The sequence below is a fragment of the Lipophrys pholis genome (genome assembly GCF_963383615.2).
Source record: "Lipophrys pholis genome assembly, chromosome: 7".
Classification (NCBI taxonomy): domain Eukaryota; kingdom Metazoa; phylum Chordata; class Actinopteri; order Blenniiformes; family Blenniidae; genus Lipophrys; species Lipophrys pholis.
In genome coordinates, this window is record NC_137638.1 from 21,071,419 (window position 1) to 21,086,941 (window position 15,523).

Below are 15,523 nucleotides of genomic sequence, written 5' to 3' on the forward strand. Positions count from 1 at the left end.
CTGCTGCCAACCTCATTTAGCGTTCATGAAGTGTTTCGGACACTACATGCAAGCCCCCACCTTTCTCTGGCAATCTACTTCTTTTGTTTAGGGTTTTGCTATCTGGCAACATGTTGTTCAGAGGGCAAAGTTAGGGGGTAAAGTGGAGCTGCACTCTGCAGCATCAGAGGCTCGGCTGGCATGAACTCTGAAAGCAAAAAGCACTTCATAAGCCAAACAAAAGGGGATTAAAATAGTGTCAAAGATGGATTTGGAATATGCTCCTCTGAACACTGACCCCAGAAAGTAAGAGGGGAAAAAAAAAAGTCTCTTCTGTTATTGTAAAGAGTTTTGGACCGAATCAGGGTATTGTGGAGGTAGTTGGAAGGAACGGCACACTCACACAGCTGCTTAGCATTGGATTCAAGGATGGGCAAGGGGACTGTCTCTTTGAATAAGCCCAATGCATTTTCTCCATGCCTCAAGGCCTGGCTGTCCAACCTTGAGGTGACCTCTGTTTGCTGATCTGCATGTTTACCACTTGGCTTGAGACCCCTTTTTTCAGACAAGTCATATCTTAAAATCCAGAGTGGACCAAGATCAATGAGAGTTTGTGTGTGATTATCAGCATGGGGGTTACAGTATATGTGAGAGCATTCCAGTGTGTGCGTGTGTGTGTGTGTGCGTGTGTGTGTGTGTGTGTGTGGGGGGGGGGGGGGGGGGGGGGTTGCTACATGTGTTGGGCTATCTTAGAGCATGTTTGTGCACATGTGAATCTGTGAGCATTTGTTCAGTTATTGCGTTTGTGTATGTGGTCAAGTGGCCTGTCCATGCTGATTAGATAGGAGGTGTGCCCTGGAGTCGGTGGACAGAGCCACTGACCAACACACACATGCGGAGGGAAAGCAGGAGTGCTTTTTTTTCTTTCCGCTGGCTCTGTAGTTCAGCCCTGAGAGGCTCACAGACTTGATAACCAGTGTGTCTCTAGGTCACTCTGATAACATGACTGCACACACCGCATTCTTCGTCTTGGGTGGTTACACACACACACACACACACACTCACACACACACACACACACACACACACACACACACACACACACACACACACACACACACACACACACACACACACACACACACACACACACACACACACACACACACACACACACACACACACACACACACACACACACACACACACACACACACACACAGTATGGAGACATATCTTCAACCCAAGTATAAAAGCTAACACCAAAAACCCACATTGATCAGTGTGACCCATCTCAGATAACAGAGTTAACTCAGTTGGGTCTTAGAAGATGTATTTTACAGTAGAGGCCAAAAAGTGATAGAAGAAAATATAAAAAATTATAAAAACCCAAAAAATGGTTGAATATTATGATATAAATAATACATAGACATCAAACGTCAAAAAATAGACCATCATCTAAAGATAAGCAATCAGTCAATACACATGGGGATAATGGAAAATGGAGTCTAACTGAGAGAACATAAATGACTATCACTCCATTTAAAATGCAAGTTAATTGTGTACAGAGGAACTGGATGAGTAGTAAAACAAACATCGTAGTTGCACACCAAGGAAAACAGTACTCTTCTCTTTATGACTCATTTATTGCTCTTTGGTGCTTTGACTTAATACCAAACCATATACAAAGCTGTAAAGTCAGTCGACAAGCGGGTCAAAGAGCACTTGGTGCTACTTGGCTCAGTGACAGGCCAGTGACGGTCAGAGAGTGTTGGTGGATAAACAAGAGAAGCAGGAAGAGGGTTGAGGATTAGCCATAGCATCAGTGAGGGATCAACGCAGCCTATCTCATTACTCCCAGGCACAATAAGCACAACAACTCTCTGAGCACTTTATAATTGCTGCTTCCGAGGCCACAAACAAGCTGTGTTTATTACCCCTTTCTCCTCCTTTGTGCTTTCACTGGGGGAGGAAAAAAAAATCATCCTCTAATTGCCATATTTCTCTAATACTGGCGTGCATTGGTTTCACGGGCTGTTTGTCTCCTGTCCTAAAGATGGCTGTTTAATAAAGTTTTTATCTGTCAACATAGAGTGGAGGAGAGAATTCAAGGTCAACATTCGATATTAAAAACCTGGCTGGTCATGGAATCCACCATCACTTTTGTTTACATAATTATATAAATACGATTTTTTTTCCTCCTTTGGAAAAAAGACAAATAAACATAATTTGTGCCTGATTACGACTCAAGGACTTTCAAGGATAGTCCCCCCCCTAATTTTCTAATCATCTCTTCGGCAATTATGTGCATCCCAACTATATTCTCATGGCATCCATGTTTGGTATTTTCTTTAATTCACAACAATCACATTAAATGTGCATTTAATTATAATCTAATTGTGCAGGAAAGAATACGGGAAGAGTAACTGCTGCCACGAAACATTTGAAAGATTTAACTAAAAGAGGAGTAGTGCTTTAAAAGTGCTTTGGCAGAATAAAAGAGTTCAAAAAGAGTTATTTTAATAGGAAATGTAGGACGGATGTTTTTATCTAATATTTTCACTAAGAAAGGTACATGCTGTCAAACCACGCACGTTTACAACCACCCACTCCTCCTTAACATTTATTGTAAATACTTTTAGAAATACTTCACAAATAAATTTAACTGGAGTCCTTTTGGTATTTATAGGTGAACTTATAAGCACTTGTGCTGACATTCTCACGCGATTAATCAATAGATTAACCTCTACCTGGCCTAATCTACTTCATCCCATCACTAAGTTCACCTATAGTGGCAACACATGTGAGAAAAACAGCATCTCCTGCCAAAACATTGACAGTGCTTAAAGAGGATGACATTCCTCTCCAATATAAAATGGGAAAAACAAAAGCGAAGAAAAATCCCCAATTCCAAGTTTTTCCTGCTTGGATGAGTATTAAGCTCATCTTCTCACACACAAGGACAATAGTAATAGTAATAAGTATCCTAATCGGAGGGTTGCTACATGGATATTATCACTGTGGGAACTGCTTGGTGTCAACTCGTGTCTTGCTAATGAGAGCACAGTGACACTGGGAGACTATGGGACGAAGACGATGGCTAAGAGTCATAATGCTAGCAGTGGCTAGGATTTGCAGTGCTCCCGGGGCTTATTGGATTAATTCCACACCAAGAAATGTACTTAAAACCAGTCCAGAGCTGCAAGAAACCAGCATGTTATTTCTCACCTTTTTTCCCTAAATTACAACCCCAAAAATGCCTTTAATCTTTAAGCTTCTAATAATTATGAAAACACTGATCGCCGTTTTTCATCTTCATTTTTACACTCGATCCTGTTGATAAAGCTTCTATCAAGTGCTGAATATAGAGCAGGGTTTTTTTTTGCATTCCTTTTTCTAAGAAGTTTGCCGCATGTCGAGGTCATGGGTAAAAGCTGCACGGATTAGAGCCTATATCGACTCAATGAGAAAAGGCCATATGGGCAAATGAGATCCATGTCTGTGAAGCACTAATCTGGGGATGCCCTCTGAGTGACCAAGGATGGACACTACCCACAGCAGCTAAGACTAAGAGGCTTGGCGATTCAAGCTTGTGGCCTTACTTACTGTACACTGACCGTTAGCGCCCCCATCTGACCCTGAATAATCAGAGAGGAAAGAGCCTTGATTGTGAAAGAAGATTAAAAACATTATTGCAATAAACACAGTGTAATGTGACACTATTGTCGCGGCATTCTTCCAAAACCCCCGCAGAATTAGCGCTTATGGGAAGCTTACGACTGATGGTGAAATATGGGAGTGGAAGTTGGTATTGAACCAAATTAGAAGGATACAAGTCAAAATGTGAACAATAAGAAATGCTTACATAGTCTATACTGTAGCTACAGATGTGTTTAAAGGGTAATTTACACAGTTATTATGAACATATTGTTAGTGTATGCGCCCCTGAGCAATTACGAGTAAAAAAATAAAAAAATAAAAAAATCATAAATGAAACTGTAGAAGGTTTGGCAAAAGAAAAAAAAAAAAGTGTAGATAAAACACAAAGGCTGGGGTATTTATTAGAGATTCTGTCTCGGTGATTGGCTGCGAGGCGAGTAGCAGAAGGACAAATGGACAAATCTGAGGAGCTAATAAGAGTGAATACGAAACGGCCCTCATGGGCAAATCTGGTACTAAGATGATAATGAGATTATAAAACCCCACTATATTGCAGCAAATTGTATAAGTGTTTCATTGAACCTTGTTGAACTTTCATTTATGCATGCCAGGCTCTTTCCCTTTTGGCTTCTCCTTTTTTCTTCTTTTCCCCGGGATGATAGGTGGAGTACGAGCGAGGAGTAGAGGATAAAATGCCTTCTGGTGAGTTTACCTAGTGCAGGGGTGAACTGAAGACCACAGACTGGGCTTTCCAGACACGCTTCGAGTTAGCATAATCACAATACCCTAAACTGTTTAAGGGCTCTGCATATTAGATGCGATTATAAATCTCACTTCACATCTTGTCAGTATACACACATGTGTCGCATGCACACATGCACATTCGGAGCACTCCCCGCAAGTAAGTGTAGCTGATGGCGACACAAACCTGTATTTCATTATTTTGCTCACACTTTGATGTTTTCTAATCAAGTTATTGGAATCATCATTAAAATGACCACACAAGTGATGGACGATGCGTCTGACATACCATGTTTATGACATTTAAACCCAAAACGCAAACATTTATTATTTTTAGTATGAGTCGGTGTACAAAGAAACGGTCGTTGCTTAATATATTTCCACTTGTTTCGTTCCACCTTCAAAACCGGTGTAACCGACACAAATCACCACTGCACTTCAAAGACTGACCATATACTTTACCTCATATAATATCTATGTGTGCTTGAGGGCACAGAACAATATAAATGGTATCATAATACATACTCCTCATATATACACATTTCTAAAGCAAAAGCTTCAATGCTCATTTAATTTGACTTCAAATCGCATATCAACATCCATATGTTGTTTTTTTTTTGTTTACCTTCAGAAGAAAAGTGTTATATTATCTATGGATAAAGGATAGGTTCAGGTTTTTAATTTAAACATTTAAAATTCTAAATATGAGATGCCAGAAAATAGAAATGAGAGTTAAACAAAATATAACCTAAATGAAATAAAATGGACTGTAAAGTCAACGCTCTCCTTTGCTCACATCATGTGTTTATCTCTAATACACCACACACTTGATAATAAGCCAAGGTAACACTCCAGCTGAGGCATTTGAGAAAGAAATATAGTGCAATCCTTACTGTATTTTCACAAAAGACTCTGCCACTCAGCTACAGTTCTGTCACGTGGGGTACTTCACGACATAAAAACTCCTCACATTAGCCTGACAATCTTCTCTTTTATTTTAATCCTCTTGCAGTCAATTGAAATAAATGGACCCCCATAAAAAAATAACTGATATCATGGAGCAGATTTTGTTACCATTTTAAGTTACAACTCACAGTCAAAAAATGTTCCTTCCGCGCAGTCATGAAAACAGCACCCGAGACCGTGAGCCTTAAATATCTTCTACGTCCTACATGTGCCTGATATGGGGTGAGCAAAATTCACACATATAATTGTGAGAATGTCCCACACTGCGGCCAATTGAGTTTAAACAAAATGTTTTACTTTACAAAGAGTTTCTCAGTCTAAGATTGCATATTTACATGTTTGTGGAATCCGTGTTAGAGGAAACAGAAATTAAAACAAGACGTATTTTGAAGGAATAAAAACATCATGTGTGCATGGAAATCAAGGACATTTTTAGACTCAATTTTTTAATGTTTATGTAGCATGACTTTCATTTTGACTTGTAAACAAATCAAACAGCTCCAGCACACAATGAATTTGACATACAATGACAAAAAGATAATCTGTTTACAAAGATACAAATGCTGGTGTTTTTTTTTTTTTGCCAGAAGACATAGAAAGATGGCACATTTTAGTCTGGGGGTTAGGGGCATGTTAGTCTGTTCACACAGGTTTAATTCCTCCAAGTTCTTGTATACAATTCCCGAAGATAGAGTTTTCAAAGTCATACAATGACATAAAGCTTCTGTCACTCAAGATTTAAGTTCAGAGTGACTGAAAGAAAATTCATAAGACTCTATAGATGGTGATCGTCTTCCAGCTGCTTCCTTCTGAGGTCACAACAGCGGATCGTGATCTGTGTTAGATTTGACAGAAGTTTTACGCTGGATGCCAAACCTACCACTAGTCAATGGGAGTCGAACGTCAACATTCCAATCACATGATGCCTGCTCTGACCTCAAATCAAAACTATGAAAGTACATCAGAGGTAAAAAAGAAACCCTATAAATAGTTCTTAGGCATGGTCTCCAATTTTTCCAATGCAAACCATTGATTTCTGATAAACTGCAATTAGAGAAACATAATCAAGTATGACCCATTACATGGGACCTCTGAGCTTAGAATGTAGTGTTTTGATCTTCTGAGAGAGTTTGCGATAAAGAATACAATCAGAAATGCCCCATCTCACAAGTCAGGAGGAGATAATCAGTTCCTTCTAAAAGACAGACAAACCCAGAGTCCATGACATCAGCACTTTCCACATCATTACAATTTGGTCTGTCACCAATGTGACCCAGACAATAGCCTGAGCCTGCCCCAGTAGCCCCAGGTCAGAGGTTAGGTTCCAGTTCACCAGAGTTTACCTGTCTATTTCCTGCAACACTTGCACAACGTGTGCCGGACAGGCTAAGAAAACACTGAGATACATGTGAAAACAGAGACACAAACACACACACACACATTTGCATGTGCTATCCCACCGAGGCAGAGGGCTTCCACCTTACCAAGCTGAAAAAACAGTGGTTGGAAGGGGTGAGGCTCATTTGACTGGGCCAGTGTTTCCTCTGAGAGAATCGAGTCACACAAACATCAATCAGACAATGTGTGTGTGTGTGTGTGTGTGTGTGTGTGTGTGTGTGTGTGTGTGTGTGTGTGTGTGTGTGTGTGTGTGTGTGTGTGTGTGTGTGTGTGTGTGTGGGTGTGTGTGTGTGTGTGTGTGCTGATTAAGTGCAGACAGCCAGAGGTGCTTCACGGTCAGTAATGCTTGGATCAGGGAGGTGAGGGTTACAGTCAAGTTAATCCTAAGGCAGGATAGAGCCCATTTGCAATAAAAGCATAACTGTGTGTGTGTGTGTGTGTGTGTGTGTGTGTGTGTGTGTGTGTGTGTGTGTGTGTGTGTGTGTGTGTGTGTGTGTGTGTGTGTGTGTGTGTGTGTGTGTGTGTGTGTCAGGCTGTCTGCTTTATTTCACGGCACCCCCGTGTGTCTCTGTGGTGTCTTGGTACATTACTAACCCTCATTCAAAGATATAGCCTTGGATACAGTAGAAAGCCAAAGTGACCTCTCATGTCATTGTGTATAAAATTATATCTCATTTCTGCAACAATATTGCGCCACTTTTTTGCCAACTGCCAACCATTTCCCTTTAAGATACAAGCTTTAAGAACTGTATTTATCAAGATCGTTACCTTCAATTATGAAAAGGCAAACGCTGAAAAAAAGCATGCATGGTGGGCACCATTAAAAAATGGATATACAATAGCATGTATACGTTGTCAAAGAAAATAAAAGTGAACCCCTTTCTGCAGTCCATTATGGTTAATTACAGCTTTGTGCTGGGACGCTTGTAAGGGAGCAGGGTTGGTAATTAAAGTACAGGTAAGACATTAACTTACTTTTGTTAGCCATTAATCAGTGTTTACTTTCAGAGTGCCTTCCTTTTGTAATTAATAATCAGCTTGGACAATGAGTAATCACCCAAGAGGAAGTTGTGGGTGCATGTGTGTCATTAGGAGAGGGGCTTTCCCACCTTTGATATAACAGCCTACTTGATCAGACAACCCATCATCCATCTTAACCGAAAAAAGTAAATGAAGCAAGGAACAAAAACAGAGCAGACTTCAAAAAGGGCACAGTAACATTGTTTTCTTTTCAAACATTACGCTTGCTGGCTCTTTTTTTGGCATCCGAACAGCAGCAGCCACGCACGCACGCACGCACACACGCACGCACAAACCAGCTTTTCCAGCAGAAGATTGGCACCACTTTATCTGCATATTTAACGTGTGTTCTGCATGGTGCTAACTGATAAAATTCTGCTCGTGTGCCAGGTCAGTGTCAAACACCAGAGCAATGACCTTCTTTGGGGAAGACACTTTTTATTTACAAGATGTGAGAAAAGGCTGGTTAGAAAACTAGAGATTAGAACATTCCAAACGAAAATAACCAATGCCGATGATCTTCATGAGGGGGAATACTCCTCTGCATTTAATCCATCCTGTTCATGGTTGATCTTAAATACAAGGTAAGCAGAAACACCCCTGTCGTCACTGTGTGGTGTCCAGAGAGCAGTCGGTGTCAGGAACTCGTCAGCAGTGGATTTCAAAACTGCAAACTTCTGATGCCAAGTCTGCTTCTCTAACCTGTAGGCTACCACTGCCCACAGCTTAAGCCAGTCAGAAAAGAAGACAACAGAATCAGGCTTTATCATATTTACCAACACCAACACCGGGGACATCAGCCACCCCAAGCAAGCATTATTCTCTCCCTCCCTGGATACTTTCAGCGTTGTCCGAGTGCCATGCTGGCGTTCCAGCATTGCTTCACAGATGATTAGGAATAGCATACAAGCTCTTCTCCCAATTCTCAATACCCTCTCTGTCTGCCAGGAGTCTAGTAGCAGGGTTAACACAATCATCACATCATCGCTGTACACACAGGATTTTAATGAAGCCGACCGACAAGGTAAGAGGTTGATGTGTAAAATAACACTCAAAAAACCAATCAGAGGGAAAAAAGAACAGGTGCAGATATGGCAAAAGAGCAATGAGAAGTAATTGTGAGACTCGTCCTTCAACTCAGTCTCTCATCATGTTGCCTGACCAATACATATCCATTACTTTGCCAGCCTTCAGACATCTTAGTCTATTTACGTGTGCATGTGTGTGTGTGTGTGTGTGTCTGATCATATGCCATTCTCTACAGCAGCCAGGTCGCCCCAGGCCTTGCTCAATCTGGCTTCACATAAGAGCAGCGGTTCACATTGCGTGATATGAGTCTCAGCGTGTGCGCACACACATGTGCATGCTATTTTCTGAGGCTGAGGGGCTTTATCTTCAACCCGATTACCAACACCTACAAACAAAGACACACAAAAACACATACCCATACCATAGCAACCCAGACAGCAGTGGTCATGGTAGCAGAAGAGGTGACTGTTGGGAGCTGTATGTGTGGTGATTGAAGTGCTGGGTCATGGTGCCCTGACAGCCTTCCCTCAACCTTCTCTCAACCTCCTCACCTCTGTGGCTCTGCTGTGACTCTCGCCACAATGGCTGCAGCTTGTGAACCTGCCAGGCTGCCAAGGACACAAAGATGACTGAGTCAACCTTTGACATCAGAAGCTGCCACCAAAAGACTAGAGACAAGCTGATTTGGCAGCTCTGTTAACAGGCTGCAGACCAAAATCTTTTCAACTCAGTTAAAGTAGCAAAAGTCAATGAAGCAAGAGTCAATAGTACATACATATGGATGCAAACTGTGTCACACCGGTCTATGTTGGGCTAAGTTTAGCCGTGCCAACAGTTTGGGAAAAAAAGGTGACCTCGATATTTTGTCTTCTGACCGACAGCACTGTGCGAGAATAGACATAAATCATCAAAAAGAAATACTGACATTTGAACATAAAATACAGCATGGGTTTTGTATTGAAGGCGAGATGACATTTCAAGGAGCTGATTCACTGGTAGATGGTAAGGCCACCCACCCACACAGCTCCATGTGGAACATGCCGTTTTAGTGGTCGAGATGAGATAGGAGTGTTAGGGATGTATTCACTGACATGTGGAGCATGCGTAAGATGACCTATATATTCACCGTGATGTCACAGAGGAGATTTAAACGGAATAAAACCACAAAGCAGGACCTCCTGAGTGAAGAGTGAAATGAGTGATGAGACAAGGGTGTCAGCATGTGTGCCTGTACGTCCGTGCAGTTCTTGTAACAAACGGTGCTTAAACACAAACAAAGACAAACAGAAGCAGATATATTGTTTCCCATATTAAGAAGTGCCTTTCATTCTGTATGTTTGTGTGTGTGTGTGTGTGTGTGTGTGAGTGTGTGTGTGTGTGAGTGTGTGTGTGTGTGTGTGTATGTGTGTGTGTGTGTGTGTGTGTGTGTGTGTGTGTGTGTGTGTGTGTGTGTGTGTGTGTGTGTGTGTGTGTGTGTGTGTGTGTGTGTGTGTGTGTGTGTTCATGTGCCTCTGTGTTCGCGTCTGCATGTGTGTCACTCTTCAAACAACACTGCAATCATCATCTCTTATCAACAGTCATGTTGAGGATTACAGCTTTCATCCCTAATCCTACATTAAGGACACATTCTCATGATGGACGTGACATCATCAAGGCCAGTCAACCACAGAGAGGGCACAAGGACAGGAAGCCAAACACCACAGGAGAGGATTAATGAATATAAGAGACGGATTGGATGATGAAAAAGAGTGTGACAAAGAACACAAAAATAGAAATGAACTCAAACGGCAAATGTCTGCGGTGTATGTGAGACAACTTGGATGTATTTGTGTTTAAAAGATAATCTGCCCCTGCTTCAGTTCCTCCTCTGACAATGATCCTCCTCAATCAACCCCAAGTAGGACTTAAGATCTATGGAGTACACAAGAGTATGTGGACATCTGCACACACATATACACACACACTTCATTGTTATTAGTCATTCCAATATATAAGGAGGTAAACGAAAGACTGAGAAAATATGTTTTGCTGCATTAAACTTAAATGCACTGGTGCATTGATTATGACAGTTAGTTACATTCCTGGGATGCGCATACATTTCTGGAGAATAATTTGCTTTGTTTGATACCTGCAGAGACTCTGGGGCAGTCTGGCAGCATGGGATCCAGCGGAGTGTCCAAGGGATCTGGACTCGACACCCAGTTACAGCAGTGCTACAAAGAGGAAACAAAACAACCAAAAATGTAATACTCAAAACTGAGATGCACAAAGTATGTGGCCAGCTTCCACTCAAATGGCATGGGAAACGAGTATTTACCAGTTACATAGCAACCAGGAACACACATTTATTTATAGGAATGAAGTTTTATCTATGCGCTTGTGTCAATATATTCTTTGAAACGGGAAAAAACTCATTAAAAATACAAACAAATATTTTTTTAAATAGTTTTTTGGTAAGATTTATCAGGTGGAAGCTATTTTGGTTAATGGTATTAAGAAAAAGGTTCCACTGCATAGATTAAAACATTTAATAATGAACTTGGAAATTGGAATTCTAAGCAATGGGAACAAATACAATGTTAACTTTGTGGCGTTCGTGTGTTTTTTAGTATGGAACTTCAAGAAAAAACTACAAATATAAAGTAAGAAAGACAAAAGGGAAACCAGGAAGGGAAGGTACACAAAGAAGAGGACAAGGGTAGAAATGGTAAGAGAGAGAGGGAGGGCGAGCGAGAGAGGGAGAGAGAGAGAGAGAGAGAGAGAGAGAGAGAGAGAGAGAAACAAGCAATTAAAAGCTCCGTGACATGTTGGTCAGACAGCTTGGCGTTTGTTTGTGGTGGAGAGTTGAGGCCTTCTACCGTGGTGGATCAGTGGGTGCCTTGGGGGAGGGTGTCTGCCCAGCTTGCTGACCCATAACCCCCTGCAAACACCTCTACTTCTTTCAAACCCCCTGTGGTTGACAACTCTACTGTCAGAAAGAGCAGAAGACCTCTTTATCGGGTTTTGCTGTCTTCATCTTTGTGTCTGTCCAGCATTCCATTTATTTACCTACTAATGTCGGTTCAATTTCAGACATATACCATTTACACTTCATGTACCTCCATTAACGTTTATCAGTGTGTCAGAGGAAAGACATAAATGTATCCTATACTTTGAGTTTTTACGCTGTGGGTCAGTAGATGACAAGTCATCAAACAGTTTTTTTTTGGCCCATACTGACTGCAGTGTGTATTGGTATGCTGTGGCTTGTAAGGTCAGTACAAAAACAAGGGAGAGAGGAGAAAGAACCAGGGGGAGGCTAAGAAGGAATGCTGAGAGAAGACGTTCCCCCAGATAAGATAAAAGTTCAATAGAAGAAAGAGAAAATGTAACGAGATTAGAATGTGCAGCTGGCGTCCTTCTGAATCACTGCTTATCTGTCCTTGTTTACTTTCACCCTGGCCCCCTGACAGCCATTACCGTGCCGTGCGTGCTAGTGTGTGTGTGTGTGTGTGGGTCAGTGGCTGCTTTTCAGGGGGTCTCCCACGGAGTTGTGTAGTGGCGTGAACCCTTGAGAGTCAAACACACACACGCACGCACGCACACACACACACACACACACACACACACACACACACACACACACACACACACACACACACACACACACACACACACACACACACACACACACACACACACACACACACACACACAGGCGGATACGTGCTTTTACATTTTCGGTTCTGGGGACTCTAATGCTCAGGGCCCTGGAAGAGCGCTCCTGAGATCTAAACTCTAAATGAGGATCATAAAAAAAGCATGGAAATACACACAGTGGACACACATGGCAAAAGGTCCAGGGTCACTTGTTTGACACCTCGGTTTATCATCCAGCAAGTAACTTTCCTATTAAAACATTCACTCGTAATGTTATGGCTTGTCTAAAAGTGGAAAATGTTATCTGTTCCTCTGCCTGAATTTAAAAAAAGTACAACAAGAAACATTCAACATACTTCGTCCCTAATGAGACTTTTGTTAACATACACGCTATCTCAAATGGAATATTTGCTGTTACTGTCTTCTTGACATTTACTCCATGTTCTTCTGTTTCTCAGAGATTAAATGACCGCAAGCTTTAAGAAGAATAAAAAAAGATATCAAAAGATGATCACGTTGAAACATCTGGCACATGCAGACAAATCCTCGACAAATATCATCAAGCAAGTAAACAACATTCAGTTGGGAAATTCATATAAATAAGGTCTGCTATTAGGGTGATGTTTGGTCAATCTGTAATCCATTCCTATCTAATCAAAAGATATAAAAAATAACTGAAGTATGAACTGAGTCAACCGTTTAAGTAGCAGAAATGCCCCATTCACTTGCTTTTTTCCAAGCTTCGCTTCTTCAGCTCTGTCAATCAAACAGACGAGTGGTTAAGCGGGATATAGACTAAGAGGAGCCGGAAAGGTTGCAGAAAGATCAGCAGACAGAGTAAAGAGATGGAAGGGAGGAGATTGGGGGTTTAGTTTTTGGGGGAAGATGACAAGTCATCTTGGTAAACAGTGGCATATTGTGTATTTTTAGATCCTTTGCTTTGCCCTAGATGTGCTTTCCTCCGAGCCTGGGCTCGAGGGCAGAGCAGTACAGAGCGGCACAGAGGCAGTGGGGCTCCTTGACTGCTACATCAAGTGTCTCATTGTATCTCCTTTAATTCATTCAGTCTGTCTGGAGGAAGATGTCAGCTGGGCTGTGGAGCAGTAGGCTGAAGGCGGCTGGAGAGAGGGGAAGGAGGGGAGCCTTTCAAAGAGCCCTGCTCCCTCCCCTGCACCTCCACCATCACCACCAATGGAGGCAGGCGGGCTGAGGTTTGAATAGATTTGTCAAGGCAACAACACACATGTGCACACAAACTCTTGCATAAATGCACACACACACAGCACAAAGCCCCAGTGCTGTGGGAGACCGCAGGCATAACAGCAGTCACATAAAGGCAAGGCCTGCTGGCTGGGATTAGAGAAGGGCGACATGACAAAAGGATGGCACATCACATCGGCTGCCTCTAACGCATAGCATCATCACTTCAAGCAGCTCGTCCACCGATCAATGGTGCCATTGAACTAAAGGCCGACAGAGAAACAAACATGTAAACAGATTTGACTCTCCCCCACCCCTGGCGCTCTGTGCATATGTTTCTATCAGTGTATTTAGATTTGTGCTACTTATTCACATCTATATGTATTGAAAGGCAGAACACGGTGGATTTCAAATCAGCAAAATCCTCCCCCAACCTTACAGAGATATAAAGTCTGATGCTATGACAAATAGCAAAAACTGAAATAAAGGTATGTTCTAGAAATGTAAATGATTGGTAAAGGCTTCTACCTCTAAGGAATGGTGTAGCGAGATCTTTCCTAGGTGCATATTAACCGTGAGTGTTCCACCACCTGTTGCCTTCTGCTATTCAGAAGCAAAGTCAGCCTGCTTCTTTCGCATAAACTACAAAAAACACAAGCACAGCCCTTCTTGGCAAACAACACGGTTGAGGATACTGTAATTTCCAACAGCCTTAAGGTATTAAGTATTAAAGTCTTACGCTCACAAGGCTTTTTAAAAGAATTTCAATATTTTGCAGTCCAAAATTTATTCAAAATAAAGATTTAGAAAAACACTTTAATTCTTTTATGACTGGGACACCTGGAGTTATTTTGATTTCATGTTGTTGTCAATGCTGTCGAATTGTCAAAAATGTGCAATGAGTAAGCGCTTTGGTCCATTTTTCCTCAACAACAATTTCAACTTTCACTAGCAGGCAGTTCTTCGATATCACTGTGTATTTGATGGTACTGAATTGTCGCAACTCATATATGGTTTTAAAACTCTATTTCTCTGGCTTTCTGGTATTTTTTGAAATTATTTGACATCAGTCGAAGGGTTATGGTTATAATCACTACACTTGAGCATCCTATCAGGCAATAGAATATGAGAAAAAGTGTTAAATTTTGTATTGAGCGATTGAGTGATGGTGACTTAATCATACAAAGTATTTTGATGTCTTTTTGTAGATTTCTTTCAGGAATTTTAACATCGATAGTGAATCGAGGAATTAAAGAGTCACAGGTAGATCTCTGCACTCATGTGCAACTCGCTGGCAACTATGCACCAGTGTTTTCACATCCTCCCCGGGAAAGACTGAGTCCAATGATACAAACTCTGTACTAAGTGCAGGAAAGTCTCCTAAACCATAACACACATGACAGCATCCAACCTAACTTCTCAAAAAGTAGTCCCCGAGTATCAGTTCTCGCTCGCTCTTTCTGTGAGTCTGTCGCTCTCCCACTTCTTCCAGTTGCTGTATAATCTCTATGGATTAGGATGGTTTATTCATGACCACAGTGTACTCTGTATGTGTGTGCATGTGAGTGCGTTTGTGCTCTGGGCAGGCCACTAGAGTGTGACAGCAGGCCAGCACAGTGACAGGAGACACCTTGGAGACTGTGACAGGCTGCCAGCTGTACACCATCATTTGGATTTCTCTGGCTCACTCACTTCTTCTCACTATGCTACTCATCTATCTCCACATACATCTCTTCATCCCGTCTCCTCCATCTGTATTCACTCCATTCGTATTGAACCTGTCTTTTTGTTTTTCGTTTCGGTAGCTCTACCTTGTGCTTTCTCAGTGGCAGTCAATCAGAATGAAATAATTGAAAGTTTCCCATATCACATGTAATATTCGTCTACTTTT

General features: G+C 41.7%; 1 protein-coding gene across 1 annotated transcript in view; it reads right to left on the reverse strand.

Annotated features, from left to right (window-relative positions):
• arb2a (ARB2 cotranscriptional regulator A) overlaps nucleotides 1-15,523 on the reverse strand; it is a 154,014-nt gene that overhangs the window by 36,296 nt on the left and 102,195 nt on the right. The window contains exon 10 of the mRNA XM_080466485.1: nucleotides 10,922-11,006. Coding sequence (XP_080322611.1) covers nucleotides 10,922-11,006 — 85 coding nt within the window. The remainder of the gene's footprint in view (nucleotides 1-10,921; nucleotides 11,007-15,523) is intronic.